The following is a 17,347-nucleotide window of genomic DNA, read 5'->3' on the forward strand; positions in this document are numbered from 1 at the left end:
TTTTTGTGCTGGTCCTGGGGTTTGAAATCAGGACCTGGGCATTGTCCCTGAGATTTTGTGTTCAAGGATGGTCTCTGTCACTTGGGCCACACTGCCTCTTCCTGCTTTTTCTAGTTTATTGGAGATAAAAGCATTTCATGCAGCCGAATATGCCAGTGGCTCACATCTGTAATCCTAGCTATTCAGGAAGGCTGAGATCTGAGAATCACAGTTAGAAGCCAGCCTTGGCAGAAAAGTCCACATGAAGCTCTTATCTCCAATTAGCCACTCAAAAACTGGAAGTGGCACTGTGGCTCAGTGGTAGAGCACTAGTCTGAGCACAGAAAGACTTAGGGACAGTATTCAGACCCTGAGTCCAAGCCCAACAACTGAAAAAAAAAAAAAGTCTCATGGACTTTCCTGCCCAGGCTAGCTTCGAACTTCAGTCCTCAAATCTCTGTCTCCTTTGTAGCTAGGATGACAGGCATAAGCCACCAGCACCTAGCCTCTTCTCCCATTTTGTCAGCTGTTATTAACTTAGTAACAGTGTATGCTTCCTGTACTCCCCCACCTGCAAAAACTTTTTCATGAGGCTATCCAAACCCTGAAGTGACGGTTCACTGCTGCCCCCTTGTGGAGGCTTCTGGGAGGACAGATGTGGTGGTTGGGTGAAGGCCCGAATTCAGAGTTCCAGGCCGCTGGGGTGTTCCAGGTAGGCTGTGATGGTTGGGAGTGGGGTGGGTGTGCAATCAAGAAAGAGAAAACTTCAGAGTGTCTTCTGAGGTTATGAGGGGACAGACTAGCTGAGAGAAACATCAGATTTGAATTCTCCACTCCACACATGGGGAGTCATGGACTTTCTCTTGGCTGGCACCTGGGGCTCTCACCTGATATCCTAGCTACTTAGGAGGCTGAGATCCGAGGATCGAGGTTCAAAGCCAGCCTGGGCAGGTAAGTCCATGAGACTCTTTATCTTCAATGGACTAGCCAAAAGCCAAAAGTGGAGCTGTGGTTCAAGTGGGAGAGCACCATCCATGAGCAAAAACAGCTCAGGGACAGTGCTCAGGCTCTAAATTGAAGCCCCAGGACAGACACCCCTTGCACCCCCATAAAAAGAAGTCATCATGTTTCCTCCCATTCTGTCTTACTTCGGGACCAATATTATTGCAGAGAGAGAGTGAAGTGGGGTACACAATGTGCGCATGTGTCAGATTTTTGAGAAGATTTCAAAGAGATGGGGGGGTGTTATGGTCAGGAGGAGGGACTGGTAGGGTCGGAATTAGAGTAGGAGGTAGGAGGATGGCAGCAGCAGAGGTGAAGGGTGGTGACTGCTCCAGGGTGGGGCCACGAGCCAAGGAAGGGTGGTGTCCCATGGACAACTCTCCTTGGGACCAGCAGAGGTACGTGGAAATGTGGGGACATGAGTGTGAGCAGGCAGAGATCCTCGGGCACCGTGTGGCCATATGCATCTAGAGAGATCCTGCATGCCTATGGGCCTGTTCACAAACAGAGACGCACTCCTAGATAGGTGTGTGGATGTACAGATGAAGACCGGCACAGCTATATCTCTGTCTGTGTACCTATCACTATCAAGACATCTGTGTATCCACCCATCTGCCTCCCTGTGCCTTTCTATCCATCCATCCACCATCCACCCACCTATCTATCCATCCACCCATCTGTCTACCCATTCATTGACCATCCATCCACCCACCTATCCATCCATCCACCATCCATCTACCCACCTAGCCGTCCATCCATCATCTACCCATCTATCTATCCATCTGTCTACCAACCTTTCTCTCTATCCATGCACAAACCTATCTATCCATCCACCCACCTATCTATCCATCCATCCATCCACCACCCACCTACCTACCTTCAATCCACCATCTATCCATCCATCCACCATTCATCCACCCACCTATCCATCTATCCACCCACCTAGCCATCCATCCACCATCCATCCACCCACCTAGCCATCCATCCATCATCTACCCATCTATCTATCCATCCACCCACCAACCTTTCTATCTATCCATGCACAAACCTATTCATCCGTCCACCCACCTAGCTATCCATCCACCCATCCACCACCCACCCACCTATCTACCATCGATCCACCCACCTATCCATCCATCCACCATTCATCCACCCACCTATCCATCTATCCACCCACCTAGCCATCCATCCATCATCTACCCACTTATCTATCCATCCACCCACCAGGCTTTTATCTATCCATGCATATATCTATCTATCCATCCACCCACCTATCCATCCATCCACCCACCCACCTTTCTATCCATCTATCCACCATCCATCCATTCATCCACCTGTCCATCCATCCACCTATCTATCCATCCACCCATCCATCCACCTTCCCATCTATCTATCCATCCATCCACCATCCATCCACTGATCTATTTATCCATCCATCCACCATCCATCCATCTACATATCTATCCATCCATCCATCTATCCACCATCCATCCATTTACCCACCATCCATCCATCTACCCATCCCCCTTCTATCCATGCATTTATTCACCACTCATTCATTTTTCCGCCCATATATCCATTATTCATCCAGCATCCATTCATCCACCTATCTATCCATCCATTTATCCATCCATCCATCCATCCATCCATCCATCCATCCATCCATCCATTATCTATCTATCCTCCATACATCATCCACTATCATCCATCCATCCACCCAAGCATTATTTGTCTACAAATGTCCCTCCTTCCTGGGCTGTGGCTCACAACAGCAAACTCTACACACACCAAGTCACAAATGCCCAAGGCAGCCTGGATCCAAGGCCAAGGATGTGGAGCCCCCTGACCTCTGGGACCCAGCTCCCATCATTCCCCCGGGATGGAGGCCGCCTCTCCCTGACCCAGGCTTTGCTGCTGCTCCCTCCCCCCATTGGCATAAACCTCCACCATCGTCATTTCAGGATATAAAATACGACCAGGAGCAGGGAGTTCTGCACACTCGTGTTCCTTTCCAGAACATGGCTATTGTGCAGAGAAAGGGCCCACACGTCATCTGGTGCTGGGTCTGGGAAGCAGGGAAGTGGGTGTTGTGTCTCCCACTGCCTTCCTGGCCAGGTGGGTGGGGGGTAGGGGGTGACCAGGCCTGACCCAAGGGCGGGAGAGGATGATGCTGAGGCTGCTTGATCTCCCCAACACAGCCTTCCTGTGCCAGACTTGGAGACATTCCCATGGCAGATCCCACACCAGCGAAGGCCAAGCCACTTCCTACAGCTGAGTCTCTGGGAGACTCTTGCCTTTCAAGTGTGGGCTGTGGGCCAGGCCTGGGCCTCAGCAGTTTGAGATGAAATTTTATATCTGCTTACTAACACACAGGACTGAACTTTACTCTGCTGTACATTGGCCATATGCCGGGGAACTTGCTGTCCTTCAGAGGCCTCCCTTCATCCCCAGGGCCTTTGCACATGCTGCTCTCTCTTCCCTGCTCCTCCTGTCTCTATATCTGGACGCTCCTCGTCCTCTGGGTCCTGGCAGGCACACTTGGAGATCAAACACCAGTCACTGCCCAATTCTATTTTCTTTCTTTTCTTTTGTTGGTCATGGGGCTTGAACTCAGGGCCTGGGTGCTTGTCCCTGAGTTCTCTGTGTGCCAGACTAACAGCCTACCACTTTGATCCACAGAGCTACTTCCAGTTTTCTGGTGCCTAAGTAGAGATAGAGGCTCATGGACTTTCCCATTTGTGCTGGCTCTGAACTGTGATACTCAGATCTCAGCCTCTTTTTTTTTTTTTTTTGCCAGTCTTGGGCTTGAGCTCAGGGCCTGAGCACTGTCCTTGGACTTTCTCAAGGCTAGAGCTCTACCACTTGAGCCTCAGCACCACTTCCAGCTTTTATTCTATGTATGTGGTACCGAGGAATCGAACCCGGATCTTCATGCATGCTAGGCAAGCACTTTAACCACTAGGCCAAACTCCCAGGCCCCTCAGATCTCAGCCTCTTGAGGAGCTAGCTAGCATTATAGGTGTGAGCCACTGGTACCTGGCCCCAGTTATATTTTCTTTAGTATTTATGAGACTCTTGAAGTGTGTGTGTGTGTGTGTGTGTGTGTGTGTGTGTGTGTGTGTGGTGTGTGTTCTGGGGCTTGAACTCAGGCACTGTCTCTGAACTTCTTTACTCTCCCATTTGAGCTCTGCTTCCAGCTTTTTGGTGTTTTAGTGGAGATAAGAGTCTCAGGGATTTACATGCCTGGACTGTCTTCCACCTATGAGCCTCCTATCTTAGCCTCTTGAGTAGCTAGGATTATAGGCTATAGATAATAGTTTCCAGTGCCTGGCTATGGTTTAACTTTTTCTTTTTTTTTTTTAACTGTATTTTTTTTTTGTCTTTTCTTTTTTGGCACTGGGGATCCAACCCAGGACGTTGCACTTCCTAGGCAAGCGCTTTGCCACTGAGCTACATCCCAGCCCCAACTTTTTCTTTTTTTTAAATCAAAACAGGTGCTCTACCACTTGATCCAGCTTTTTGCTGGAGATAAGTCTTTCAGATTTGTCTGCCCAGGCTGGTTTTGAACTGTAATCCTTAGATCTCAGTCTCCTGAGTAGCTAAGGTTACAGGTGTGAGTCATTGGCTCCTGGCTAATATTTTAATATATTTAAATCTTAATAAGTATATGTTAATATATTGAACATATTAATACATCCTCCTCTACTTCCTTCTCCTTTCTCTAATTGCTGGGACTCAAACCCAGGGCCTTGTAATATTAGTTACTAGTCTACTGCTAAGTTCTCCCTCCCTTCCTTCCTTCCTTCCTTCCTTCCTTCCTTCCTTCCTTCCTTTTTTCTTCCTTTTTCTTTCTTTCTTTTTGTTGGTACTGGGGCTTGAACTCAGGGCCTGGGCCTGGGCACTGTCCTTGAGCTTCTTGTATGTAAAGCTAGCACTAGAGCCACAGCTCTACTTCTGGCTTTTTTTTGTAATTCATCCAAGAGTCTTACAAACTTTCCTGCTTGGGTTGGCCTTGAACCATGAGCCTCTGGATATTAGCCTCTGGAGTAGCCCAGACCAGTAGCTCTGTGTGTGTGTGTGTGTGTGTGTGTGTGTGTGTGTGTGTGTGTGTCTGCCTGCCTGTCTGTCTGTCTGTCTGTTGGTAGTAGGACTTGAACTCAGAGCCTGGACTCTGTCCTGAGCTCCTTTGCTCAAGACTAGTGCGTTACCATTTGAGTCCCAGCTCTACTTCCACTTTCCTAGTGATTCACTGGAGATCAGAGTCTCACAGACTTTCCTGCCTGGGCTGGCTTTGAACCATGATCCTCAGATTTCGGTCTCCTGAGTAGTTGGGATTACAGGCCTAAGCCACCAGTGCCTGGCTTCATTCTGCATCTTTATCTGTGATCTTTTATTATCCTTTGGAGCTAAGCAGCCAGCAGGGTCTTTAACACAGACGTGATTTTTTTTTTCTGAAGAAATTCCAACTTACACTATGATCCTTCTGAATTCTGCAAGGAATTCTGCCTGGAATTGGGGGTGACTTTGGAGGTGCTGATGGGGCAAAGTCAGCTATAGTGATAGGAAATTTTGTGAAAGAAGGAAGGAAGAAAGGAAGGAAGGAAGGAAGGAAGGAAAAGAGGGAGGGAGGGAGGAATCTAGGAAGGGAGGGAGGGAGGGAAGGAGGGACCAACACTTGTTAAATTTACAATGTTTCATTCTTATGCCAAAGTAGAGTAGTTTTTATTTATTTATTTTGGCTCTTTTAGTCTTTGTTTTTGAGACAAGGTCTCACTATATAGCTCAAGTTGGCCTGGAACTCATGATCCTCTGGCTTCAGTCTCCCCAAGTGCTGTGATTACAGGTGGGAGCCACCAAACCTGGCTGGTAATGAGATACCGGAGAGGAAAATTTGATTGGGTCAGATCTTTTTTTTTTTTTTTTAACTTAGAATGCATTATGACGCAGATTTATTTACAGTCTAGTCAGATAGGAGTCCAAGAATCAGTATAGCATATAAATACAGGGAAATTTCTCTTCCTCCAATATTTGGTCATAAACACATGCATGAGGTTGTACATAGATATTCTGTTTCTGTGTTGAATATAAACTATGGTATAGATGAGGTAATGTTCAGAAGTAAGAGCAGTCAGAAGCCTCTATAGTGTCCAGTCTATGGGAATGAATCCACAGTAAGGACCAGATTCATTCCCACTGAATGCTGGTTGCAGAGGGATCTCAATGACTCTGAATGCTCCACATGGGATCTGGTCTGAGTCCCAGCTGTGCAGAGCTCCAGGAGGTGGAGGACTGCAGAGCGTTCTCTTGCTATGGTGGGATTCCATAGTGCTTCTCCATCCCAGGCCAGAAAAGTGAAGAGACAGATAACCACCTCCTCTAATCTTCTTTCCACGCTACCGCTATCTGGTTTTAGAGAACACCACCAAAAAAAAAAAACAAAAAACAGAAAAGAAAAGAAAAGAAAAGAAAAAATGGTAACTCTTCAATATATACCTGGTTGCTCACCTCTGACATAGTCAAAGAAAGAAAAATCTGTCAACACCGATCAAGAATGTGACCTACAGCATGCAAAGTGGTACTTGTAGAAACCTAGCCTTGTTTTTCTGGATTTTGTTTGTTTGTTTGTTTTTGGTTTTGTTTCTTGCCAGTTGAGGGGCTAGATCTCTGGGCCTGAGCGTTGTCCCTGAGCTCTTCCGCTCAAGGCTACCACCCTACCCCTGGAGCCACAGCACCACTTCCAGTTTTCTAGTGGTTCATTGGAGATAAGAGTCTCTTGGTCTTTAGTGCCTGAGCTGGCTTTCAACCCTGATCTTCACATCTCAGCTTCCTGAGTAGATAGGATTACAGGTGTGAGCCACTGCATGTAGCTTAGCCTTAAAAATAATTAATAATTTACTTTACTGCTATTATAAAGGTGGTACAGAGGGATTACAGTGACACGAGTCAGGTAATGAATACATTTCCTTCAGTGCAGTGTCTCCCAGTCTCTGCCTCCCATCTCCACCCACAAGTTATATAATTCACTTCCACCACTGTCCAGTGAAGTCCATTGCTGTACTTTTTCCACCTTTTCCCCCTGAAGTTCTGTACCCGGGGTCAGATCTTTTATATCAACCCTCTGGTGGCTTCTTATTTCCTAACCCTCTCCCCCTCCTCCTTCTTTTTGTCAGTTGTGGGGCTTGAACTCTGGGCCTACGTGTTGTCCCTGAGCTCTTCTTCTCAAGACTACCACTCTACCACTTGAGTCACAGTGCCACTTTTGGTTGTCTGGCAGTTAATTGCAGATAAGAGTCACGTGAACTTTAGTGCCTGGTCTGGCTTCAAATCGCTATCCTCGGAACCCAGCATCTTGAGTAGCTAGGATTACAAATATGAGCCACTGGTGCTTGGCTCTTCTTATTTCTTTTAAAGCAGAAGACAAAAATTCTTTGTTTTGCTTTGTTTTGGGGTACTGGAGATGGAATCTAGGATTTTACACATGCTATGTTAGCACTCTGTCAGTTAATAAAATTCAGCCGAAAGTGAAGCTGAGATCCGAGGGTTGAGGTTCAAAGTCAGCCTAGACAGGGAAGTCTATGAAATTCTTATCCGTGATTAGCCACCCAAAAAGCCAGAAGTAGAGCTGTGGTTCAAGTGGTAGAGCTCCAGCCCTGAGTAAAAAAGCTCAGGGACAGCACCCATGCACTAAGTTCAAACCCCAGGACCAAAAAAAAAAAAAAAAAAAATGCTACTCTACCCATCCCCCACCCCTCATCCACAGAACACACAGTTATTTAATGCTCTCTCATTGTTAGCTCTATAAAGAAATGGGCATGTTTGCTCTGCACACTGTAAAACCCTCATTACATACTGCTTGTTGATTCTTCCATTAGCAGAATGTTTATTAACCAACAGCTATGTCAAACATTGAGGTACAACGACAAGACTGACAAGACGGCTAGGTTTGTGAGAGGCTCCATCAACTAATAAGAATTTCATCCAGGAGTGGTGGCTCAGGTCTGTACTCCCAGCTACTTGGAAGGGTAAGAACACAGTTCCAGACCTGCCAGAGACAAATAACAACAGCAACAACAATAAAAACCAAAATCCCAGAGATTTCATCTCAGTAGAAGTTGAAGATGGTGGTACATGCCTGTCATTCTAACCCCAAGCAGGAAACTAAACAATAAGGAGGATCACAGTCTAGGTGTTTTGAGATCTTATCTAAAAATATCCAGGTGCAGGCCAGGCTGGTAGCTCCCGCCTGCCACCCTAGCAACTCAGGAGGCTGAGATCTGAGGATCAAGGTTCAAAGCCAGCCAGTGCACAAAAGGCTGTGAGATTTTTATCTCTAAGTAACCACCAGAAAAACCAGAAGTGGTGCTGTGGCTCAAAGTGGTAGAGTTATAGCCTTGAGCTCAAGGATCTCAGGGACAGTGCCCAGGCCCCTAGTGCAAACTCTACAACCAACCAACCACCTAACAACAACAAAAATCCAGTGTAAAATGGGGCTGGAGGTCTGGCTCAGTGGTAGAGCTCCAGCCTAAGAAGTTCAAGGGTACAAACTGCAGAAGCCCAAAAAGGAAGAAAAAGAAAAAGGAAGGAATTTCAGCCTAAAGAGGAATGAAATTCCATCACTTGCAGGAAAATGTGCAAAAAATACCCAAAGTCATGGGAAGGGCAGGATGCAGAAGGTCACATGTTTTCTCTCTATGAGTGATCAGTCTCCCTTTCTACTCTCTATCTGCCTATCTCTGTCTGTCTCTTTCTCTGTGTCTCTGTCTCTATCCTCTATCTCTCTTGCCTCAACGGGAGAGGAAAAGGAAAGAAAGAGAATAAGACAAAATACGTGGTGTCTGAGTATGAAGGTGGCACATACTAAATCACTGAAAGCTGGTATGAAGAAGAGGTAAGTGGGGATGCTGCTGGCTCACGCCCCTAATCCCAGCTGCTCAGAAGGCTGAGACCTGAGGATCACAATTTGAAGCCAACCAGGCAAGAAAGTCCATGAGACTCTTTTACCTGCAATCAGTGACTCAGAAAAGGCCAGAAGGGGCACTGTGCCTCACGTGGTAGAATGCTAGCCTTGAGCAAAAGAAGCTCAAGAACAGCGTCCACCAACAGCATCCAGGTCTGGAGTTCAAGCCCCAGGAGTGGCACACACACAGGAAAAAGAAAAGAAAAAACGAAAAGAGGAAAAGGAGAAGGAGGAGGAGGACCGAGAAGAAGAGGAGAAAGAGAAAAAGGAGGCACAAAAATGGGAAGAGGAGAGGGAGGAGGAAGAGGGGAGGAGGCAACAAAAAAAATTAAGAAAAGGAGGACAAGAAGGAAGAGGAGGGGGAGGAGGAGGAAGCCCTGAGTTCAAGCCTCAGGACTGGCGAGCTCGGGTACACACACACACACACACACACACACACACCCCACACCAAGCATCTCCACGTGGGTCTCATTAGATGCGAGGTCCCCGGCGCTGGAGCTGCTGCTCTTATAATTTTTATTTTTGCTTTTTAGGAACGCTGGAGTGTTTCCAAAAAGTCATTTTTTCTTCTGTTTAAACGAGACAGGGCTGTACCGAGGGGCCCAGGCTGGGGATCAGAGGTACAGCAAGGAGGGGGGGTGTGTGTGTGCCTGGGGGAAGGGGGCAGCGAGGGTCCCCGCCGCGGGGAGGAGGCGCACGGGGGGAGGGTGGAGGCGAGGGGGTCGTCGCTGTCTGGGCTGCAAAGGGACCCAGCAAAAAGAACAGGTACAGATAAAGCACCTTTGAACGCGGGATTTCCATGGATTATAACGGATCCCCTCAACCCGCGCAGGAGACAGAAAAAGGGCAGAATAATAATGAACGAGTCTGTCCTTGGTTGGGTCCGTGACGCCCTCGAGGGGCTGAGATCTTAATCTTGGGTTGCTTAGGGGTTGGGGCTCTGGGCGCCCGGGGTGCGCCAGGCCTTGGGCACTCGGCGGCGGGAGGGGCGTGGCGGTCTTAGACCACGCCCAGGCCGCGCCTCGACACGCCCACACCGCCAGGGCCACGCCCCCGGCCCGGTTTCTCCCCCCCCCCCCCTCCAGGGCCTCCCGGGTTTCAGTCCCTTCCCAGGTTCGGTCCGCGCCGCGTTTTCCCGGCCCCGCGCGGGGCCCAGCTGACGGCCGCGTTGTTTACGGCCGAGCCGCGCTAGCTCCGCTGCCCGCCGCCCGCCGCCCGCGCCGCCCTCGGTCCCGGGGTCCGTGGTCGGTCTCGCAGCGCGCGAGGCCACGAGCCGGGTAGCCCGGGGCGCGCAGCTCGGAGCCTCGGGCCTGGAGATCGCGGGGCGGGCCCGGGTCGCTGGGACTTGGTGGAGATCGGGGAGGGGTCCCCCCCCCCCGTTTCCTCCGGGCCGCGCCACTCGGTGATCCTATTATTTTTATTTTACTTTTGTTTTGGGCGCCTTCGAGGCCGCGCGCCCTTCCCGGGGCTCCCGGCTGCCCACCCCGGGGCCCTCTCCGTGTGGTTTGTTGGTTTTATTTTTATTGTGTGTGTGTGTGTAGGGGGGGTTCGCTGCGTCCCGAAAGCGTCTGTCGGCCGCTGGTCTCGGAGCATGACCCCTGCGGGCGGGCGCCGCGCGCTTTGATCGCCGGGGACCCCGCGCCATGGGCCTCGGGGGCCGGCGGGGGGCGTCGGCCGCGTCGCCGCCGCTGCCGCTGCTACTGCTGGCCGCGGCCGCGCTGCTGGTGGGCGCCGCGGGCCACCTGTACCCCGGAGAGGGTGAGTCTGGGGAGGGGGGCTCCTGGCGGTTGGGGAGGGGACTTCCCCCCAACTCAAGACACAATAGAATCCCGATCAAGGACTGAGAGCCCCCTGCTTTTCCTTTCTCACTAACGTCCCCCGGGAAAGAGGGCATGTCCCTCCCCCCCATGGGCGCTGGGCCCCTGCAATGGGGGGCGGAAGCTGCTGACCTTGGCCTTTGCCCGCCCGTCTCAGCGCCCCGCGTGCCCCACCCGGGCCCGGGGAACCTTGCCCCAGTGCCCGCCCTGCTGCCCAGCGCGCCCCGCTCCCGGGTCTGGTCCCCTCCGGGTCTCCCCATGCACCCCTATGGATTCCCATGGGTCACTGAGTCTGGAGTGCCAAGGGATGAAGCTAAAAGTCCATGGGGGTGGTGAGTGGGGGTTCCCATGAAGTGAGAGGAATAGAGATCTCCGCCAGCTTTTGCCTGGTGGTCACTTGTGGTTCCTTTTGCTGAGATCCACTGACAAACGTTGAAACCGTTAGTAGGGACCACGGGGCGCGCCGGTTTTCATCAAGATTGCAATCAAGCCTGGGCGCCCTTGTTCACGCCTGTAATCCCAGCTACGCAGGCCGTTGGCCACCTGAGGCATCGTGGTTCATAGGCAGGCCAGGCCGGGAAAAGTCCACAAGACTCTTATCTCCAGCTCACTACCAAAAAGCTGTGGAAGAAGTGGAGCTGTGGCTCAAGTGGTAGAGCACTAGCCTTGAGCACAAAAGCTCAGGGACAGCGCCCAGGACCTGAGTTCAAGCCCCAGGACTGGCACACACACCACATACACACACATTATTATAGTTAGGATGGTCATCTCTATCTCTCCGGTTTCTTATGGTGATGGACAGGGCCACTCAGCCATTTAACAAGGGAGTAAACTGAGGCACAGACTGTGTAGCTCACTTTCTCTGGAGAGGAGGACTTGAACCTGTACCTTGTCTTAGGACTCCTAAGCCCTTTTGCTCTTCTGCCCTGTCTTTAGGGAGACCTTTTGACTTTGGTTTCTCAGATATCCTGGTCCTGACCCCCTCCTCCCCCCTCATCCCAGTATCCTCTTGGGCTTGGCTTTCTGCTTATGGGGACAAAGATGGAAAAAGTCTTTTTTTGTTGGGGCTGGAGGCATGGCTCAGAGATTATGGCTCCAGCCAAGTGGAGATTCTGAGTTCAAAACCCAGTGTGCCTATGATCCTCAGTTATCCAGGTGCCTGAGATCTAAGCATTTGAGCTGGAAAATCTCTGAGACTCTTTGCTCTCATCGAGCTCTCATCTGAGCAAAAAGCTGAAAGGGGAGCTCTGGCTCAAGGGGTAGAGCACCAGCTTTGATCCAAAAAGCTAAGGACCAGGACTTGGTCATTAAGCTCAAGCCCCAGAACTGGAACAAAAACAAAACAACAAAAAACCCACAACAGCCTCCTCCATTCTTCCCTTGTAAAAAGAATCTGTGGCTTAGACTTCTCACTGTGATGGTCTAAAGCTCTGTGTTAGGAATACCTGTGGAGTTTCTGCTTCAGATTTTTTTCTGGAAAAGGAAAGATATCATGATAGCTTGCTGGGAGAGAGAATGTCCCCCAGGGAGGAAGGATCTGTGGGTGGAGGGTCGATTGTTTCTTAAGCAAATTCAAGACCAGTTGTAAGACTTGTAGATTTGTGCATGTTTCTCCATTTCTTGTAGCTTTCCTTTTTCTTTGGGCCGGTGCTGGGACTTGAACTCAGAGGCTGGGTGGTGTCACTCAGGGCTACTGCTCTACCACTTTGAGCCACAGGTCCACTTCTGGTTTTTTAAGTGGTTCCTTGCTAATAAGAGTCTCACGGACTTTCTGCTGAGGCTGGCTTCCTACTGAGATCGTCACATCTTAGCTTCCTGCAGAGATAGATAGGATGGCAGGTGACTAGGATGACAGGCGTGAACCACAAAAGACCTGGCTGCCTTGTTGCTTTGGTAATTTACCACTGGCGTGTGCCTGAGCTTTCTGGGATCAGTGAATGGATTTACTAAGTTGTTAAAAGTTTATAGTTTCCACAAGGACAAAGATTGTGGAAAACTTTGATTTGTTTTCTGATTGTTGCTGGAGCCTAGAGTTATCCCTGAGCCTAGTATGTCTTTAGTTCTGAATGGAGTCACATAGTAGAGCCATCTGGGTGTATGTGGGGGTACTGAGGCTTGATCTTAGGGCCTGGGCTCTGTCCCTGAGCTTTTGTGCTCAAACTAACACTCTGCCACTTGAACCTTGAACTTGAACTTGAGCCTTATGGTGGTGGTTAATTGGATAGCAGAGCCTCAGACTTTCTTGCCCAGGCTGGGTTTGAACTGGGATTCTTAGATCTCAGCCTCCTGAGTAGCTAGGATTATAGGCGAGAGCTCCAGGTCTTCTGTTTAGCTTTAGTCATTTTTCGAGAAAGAATTTTGAAGTTTTGCTTGTACTGTCATGCAATTGGTTGAGATGGTATGTCAGTGATGTTTTGGCCTGGGCTGGCCTTAAGCCACAATCCCTCCACCTCCCAAGTAGCTGGGGTTACAGGTAGGTACTACCATGCCTGGCATTGGACCAAGCCTTTTTTTTTTTATGACAGTTGATTGGTGATGACATGTGCCTAACGGCTAGTGTGGGCCCTGGCAGAGAGTTGTTTTCAGGGCTAAGTTGGTGGGTTCCAAGAGTGACGAAATCAAATAACAGCATTTCCACTCCCCACCCCCTCCACAGCCCGATGTGCAAGCTTGGATTTTTATTGATTTAAACAGCCACGTTGGCAGAGAGTGAGGACTCTGATGTCAGCTACCTCTGGAACCCGAAAGGAAAGCAGGGTGGTTGAGAAATTTTATTTTTTCTCAAGACCCCTTTGTGTTAAGTCAGTAAGGACACATTTGAAGTGGCACGGCTTTCAGTTTGGGGGCTGGATTAGAAGTATGAGGTTTTGTTTTTTAAATTAAAATGACAAGAAATGCATTCCCATTGCAGAATCTCTGTCGTTACCAATCTATTGATCTGGTCATTCATCCATCCTGTCTATCGATCAGTCATCCATCTATCCATCCACCTCTTTGTTCCTTTTCTGTTATTTATCTACCCACCCATCAATCTATTTGTCTGTCCATCTGTCTGCTTCCTGCTATTTTGCTGGTTAATTGGAGAGTCTCTCTGGACTTTTCTGCCTGGACTAGCCTCAAATCTTGATCTTTAGGTCTCAGTCTCCTGAGTAGCTAGAATTATAGGCATGAGCCACCACGCCGGCTTTCTTTATAGATTCTTGAGTGAGCACACGTTTCATTTTTCTCTTGCTTCGGTACTAGGAGTAAGATTTCTGGGTCACATGCCTAGTGTATGTTTAACTAGGAAACTGTTCATTTGTTTTACTAAATTGCTGTAACGTTTTTTGCATTCCTACCAGCCTGTAAAAGGTCAGTTTTCCCCTTCCTTTCCCAGCATTACTTTGTTGTTTGTGTTTTGGGGGGGCTTGAACTTGGGGTCTGGGCATGGTCCCTTAGCTTTCTCATTCAAGGCTGGTGCTCTATAACTTGAGCTACAGCTACACTTTTGACTTTTTGCTGGTTAATTGGAGATAAGAATCTCAGGGACTTTCTTGCTCAGACTGGCTTTGAACCTTGATCCTCTGATCTCAGTTTCCTGAGTAGCTAAGATTATAGCTGTGAGCTACTGACACCTGGCTTAATTAACATGGCTTTCTTGTTACAATGTGAGATGCTCTTATTTATTTTCTGGCTCATCTCTCTTGATAAAGCTGAGAATAGAATTTGCATATCTCTTCTGTTTTTTTTTTGGTGGGGGGGTCTGTTGTGGGGCTTGAACTCAGGGTCTGGGTATTGTCCTTGAGTCTTTTTGTGTTCAAGGCTAGCAATGTACAACTTGAGCTACAACACCACTCCCAGTTTTTGAGTGGCTCATTGGAGATAAGAGTCCATTGGGAACTTTTCTGCCTGGTCTGGCTTTGAACCACCATCCTCAGATCTCAAGCTCCCGAGTAACTAGGATTACAGGTGTGAGCCGTTGGCAGTGCTCTGACCTCTTCTGGTCTATATTCATGTCCTATAGTTGGAATTTAGGGTAGCATTTGCTAGGCAGGTGCTCTACCATGTGAGCCATATCCTCAGCTCGTTTTCCTGTTATATTTTCCCAGTAAGGTCTTACTTCTTACCCAGCTCGTCTGGACTGCAGTCCTCTCTTCCCCTGTAGTTGGAATAACTGGCATGCACCACTGAAGCCAGCTTTTGATTGGTTGAGATGGAGTCTCAAGAACTTTTTGCCCAGACTGATGATGTACTGATCTGAGGTTTCTGCTCCAGGTTTTTACTACCTCCCCCCCCCCCCACACTCCTATCCAACCTGAGCCAGGACACATAGCCTCAGGCCAGCAATCCCTTACATGTCCTGCTGACTTTCTAGGAACGCTGTCAAGAGCGTTACTCAACTTGTCTATCTTACCTTATATTTCATTTTTCTTTTTGTTTGAATTTTGTCAGTCTATTGGAGGTGCTACCCCTTTGTATGTATTGTTTCTCTCCAGCCCCCCCTTTTTTCTGACAGTACTGGGGTTTGAACTCAGGATCTCATGCTTGCCAAATAGGTGTTGTACTATTTGAGCCATGCCTTCAGTTTCATTTTGTATTGGTTAGTTGCAGATAGAATCTTTTAGACTTTATTTTTTGGTGGGGGGGAGCTGGGGATGGCTTTAAGCTAAGACCCTCCAGATTTTAGCCTTCTGAGTATCTGGGATTATAAACTTGACCCACAGTGCCTGGCTCCTGTGTGTTTTTCAGTGATGGCTCACCACTCCAGAGCCCCAAATCACAGGAAGAAAGAGCCTTAGTAGTGAAAAACTTCTCTCTTGTCCCCACATGTTGGGTTCCTTACCCAGAGACACCCAGAGATTTTTTTTTTAATGTGTGTGTACGCATGTGTGTCTTTTCTGGACAGCAGTGTTTGCATGCATAGATCCACACGTCTGTGTGTTTACCTTTGACATCAGCCACAGTGGATAGCATATCACCCAGTGGCATATGGTAGAGACCTCAGTGTGTATCTCTTAGTTGGTTTTTAGGGTGCACCTGTGGCCCACATCCAGCTTCTGCTTTCTTGTGCCTCCTCCGCCCCCAGGTTCCCCAGTGGAGAGAGCTGTGAGAAACCATTTAAGTGGTTGAGTAGAAACTCAAATGTGTCTTCATTTGACTTTGGCATCCTATGAAAAAATAGATGGTATTTGACAGGTGTTGTCCATCTGTCTGTCTCTCCTGGACACTCCTGGGGATGGAACCCAGGGCCTCCCAGGTGCTTGCTGAGGTGTGTCCGAAGCTAAGGAAACTTCTTGTGTTATTTCTTATCATGGTTTGGAGCACAGGCTGCCTCTCTCGTTTCTTTGTGCCTCCCCGGTGGAGGCTGAAAAGGTGGGATTGGATAGTTGGGACAGCCTGCAAATTTGAAAGACCCTTGGGCTGGAGGCGTGGCTTCGTGGCAGGCGTGGTGTGGCCGGGCTACCTAGTAGTCATGTGTCAAGCAACAGTGGGCGTGGTGGCTCCGTGGTGGGGGAATGGCCTGTGGGGGCGTGGCTAGGCACTAGGAGCAAGTCACGCTCAGCAATGGGCGTGGCTCAGAGGTAGGGAATGTCTAGGTGGCAGGGGGCGTGGCTCAGCAGTAGGATGTGGGAAACACCGGGGGCGTGACCAGAGGCGTGGCTTGGAGGCAATGGGCGTGGCTCAGCCACCAAACCCCAAATAGATTGCAGAGAGAGCTTTGGGGCCTGGGCCTAGCGCTGAGCCTTGGCTAACAGGATGGCTCAGGATCTCTATCTTGGACTTGGGGCCTCCTACTCAAAATTTAGAGCTTCCTGAGGGTCCCCTCCCTGCCTCCAGGGATAAAAGTCCTGAAAGTTCCTCCAGTTAACTTCTGGCTCCATGTCTAACCACCTTTGGGCAGTTTTCTAAATTGCCCTATTGTCTTTGACTAATAGGAACCCATAAGGCTTTAATGAGTTAAGAGTTAGATTCCTCAGGAAGATTAAAACAGCAAAGCAGTTCTTTATTGTCGCCGTTACTATAAGAGTTTAATCTTTATTGACAATAACTTTTGCCAGATAGAATTCCCATGCTGTACAATCCCCCCATTTAAAGCGTGTAATTCCGTGGTTTTGAGTTTTGTTCAATGAGTTATGCAACCCATCCCCACAGTCCGTTTTTACAAAGAATCCTGGTTTCTCTTGTCTCGGAGCTCCCCCTCCCAAGGGGTCCTCAGCTCTCTCCCCCCCCCCCAAACCTTCAGCTCCTGCCATTACTTCCTGTCTCTGGATTTGCCTGTTTGGGACTTTTCTTTGCTTGTTTTTTCAATGAGCATCGGATTTCAAAGGTTCATTTATATAGTAGCATGTGTCAGAATTTCTTTTATGGGAATATACATTGTTCTTTTCATCCATTTATCCCTTGATGGGTATTTGAGTGGCTCCCCTCCTTTTTGGGGGGTTGGTTATACAAGTCACAGCTGCAGACATATGCCTGCAAATTCATGTGAGAATGTGTCTTCATTTCTCCCTGGACACAAACACAAGGGAAAAATCTAAATAAGTACCCCAAGGAAAGGAAATCAGATGAGGCCACCTGGAGGAGGAAGAGGAGAAGATGTCTGAACTGGATC

The 17,347-nt window shown here is 48.9% G+C and overlaps 1 protein-coding gene across 2 annotated transcripts in view; it reads left to right on the forward strand.

Annotated features, from left to right (window-relative positions):
- The first annotated feature begins 10,176 nt into the window (after positions 1-10,176).
- Positions 10,177-17,347, forward strand: part of Insr (insulin receptor) — a 74,466-nt gene continuing 67,295 nt past the window's right edge. For both annotated transcript variants that reach the window (XM_090341785.1, XM_090341786.1), the window contains exon 1: positions 10,177-10,696. In XM_090341785.1, coding sequence (XP_090197911.1) covers positions 10,582-10,696 — 115 coding nt within the window. In that variant the 5' untranslated portion in view covers positions 10,177-10,581. The remainder of the gene's footprint in view (positions 10,697-17,347) is intronic.

Source organism: Megascapheus bottae, chromosome 1 (genome assembly GCF_031878675.1).
Source record: "Megascapheus bottae isolate mThoBot1 chromosome 1, mThoBot2.hap1, whole genome shotgun sequence".
Taxonomy (NCBI): Eukaryota; Metazoa; Chordata; class Mammalia; order Rodentia; family Geomyidae; genus Megascapheus; species Megascapheus bottae.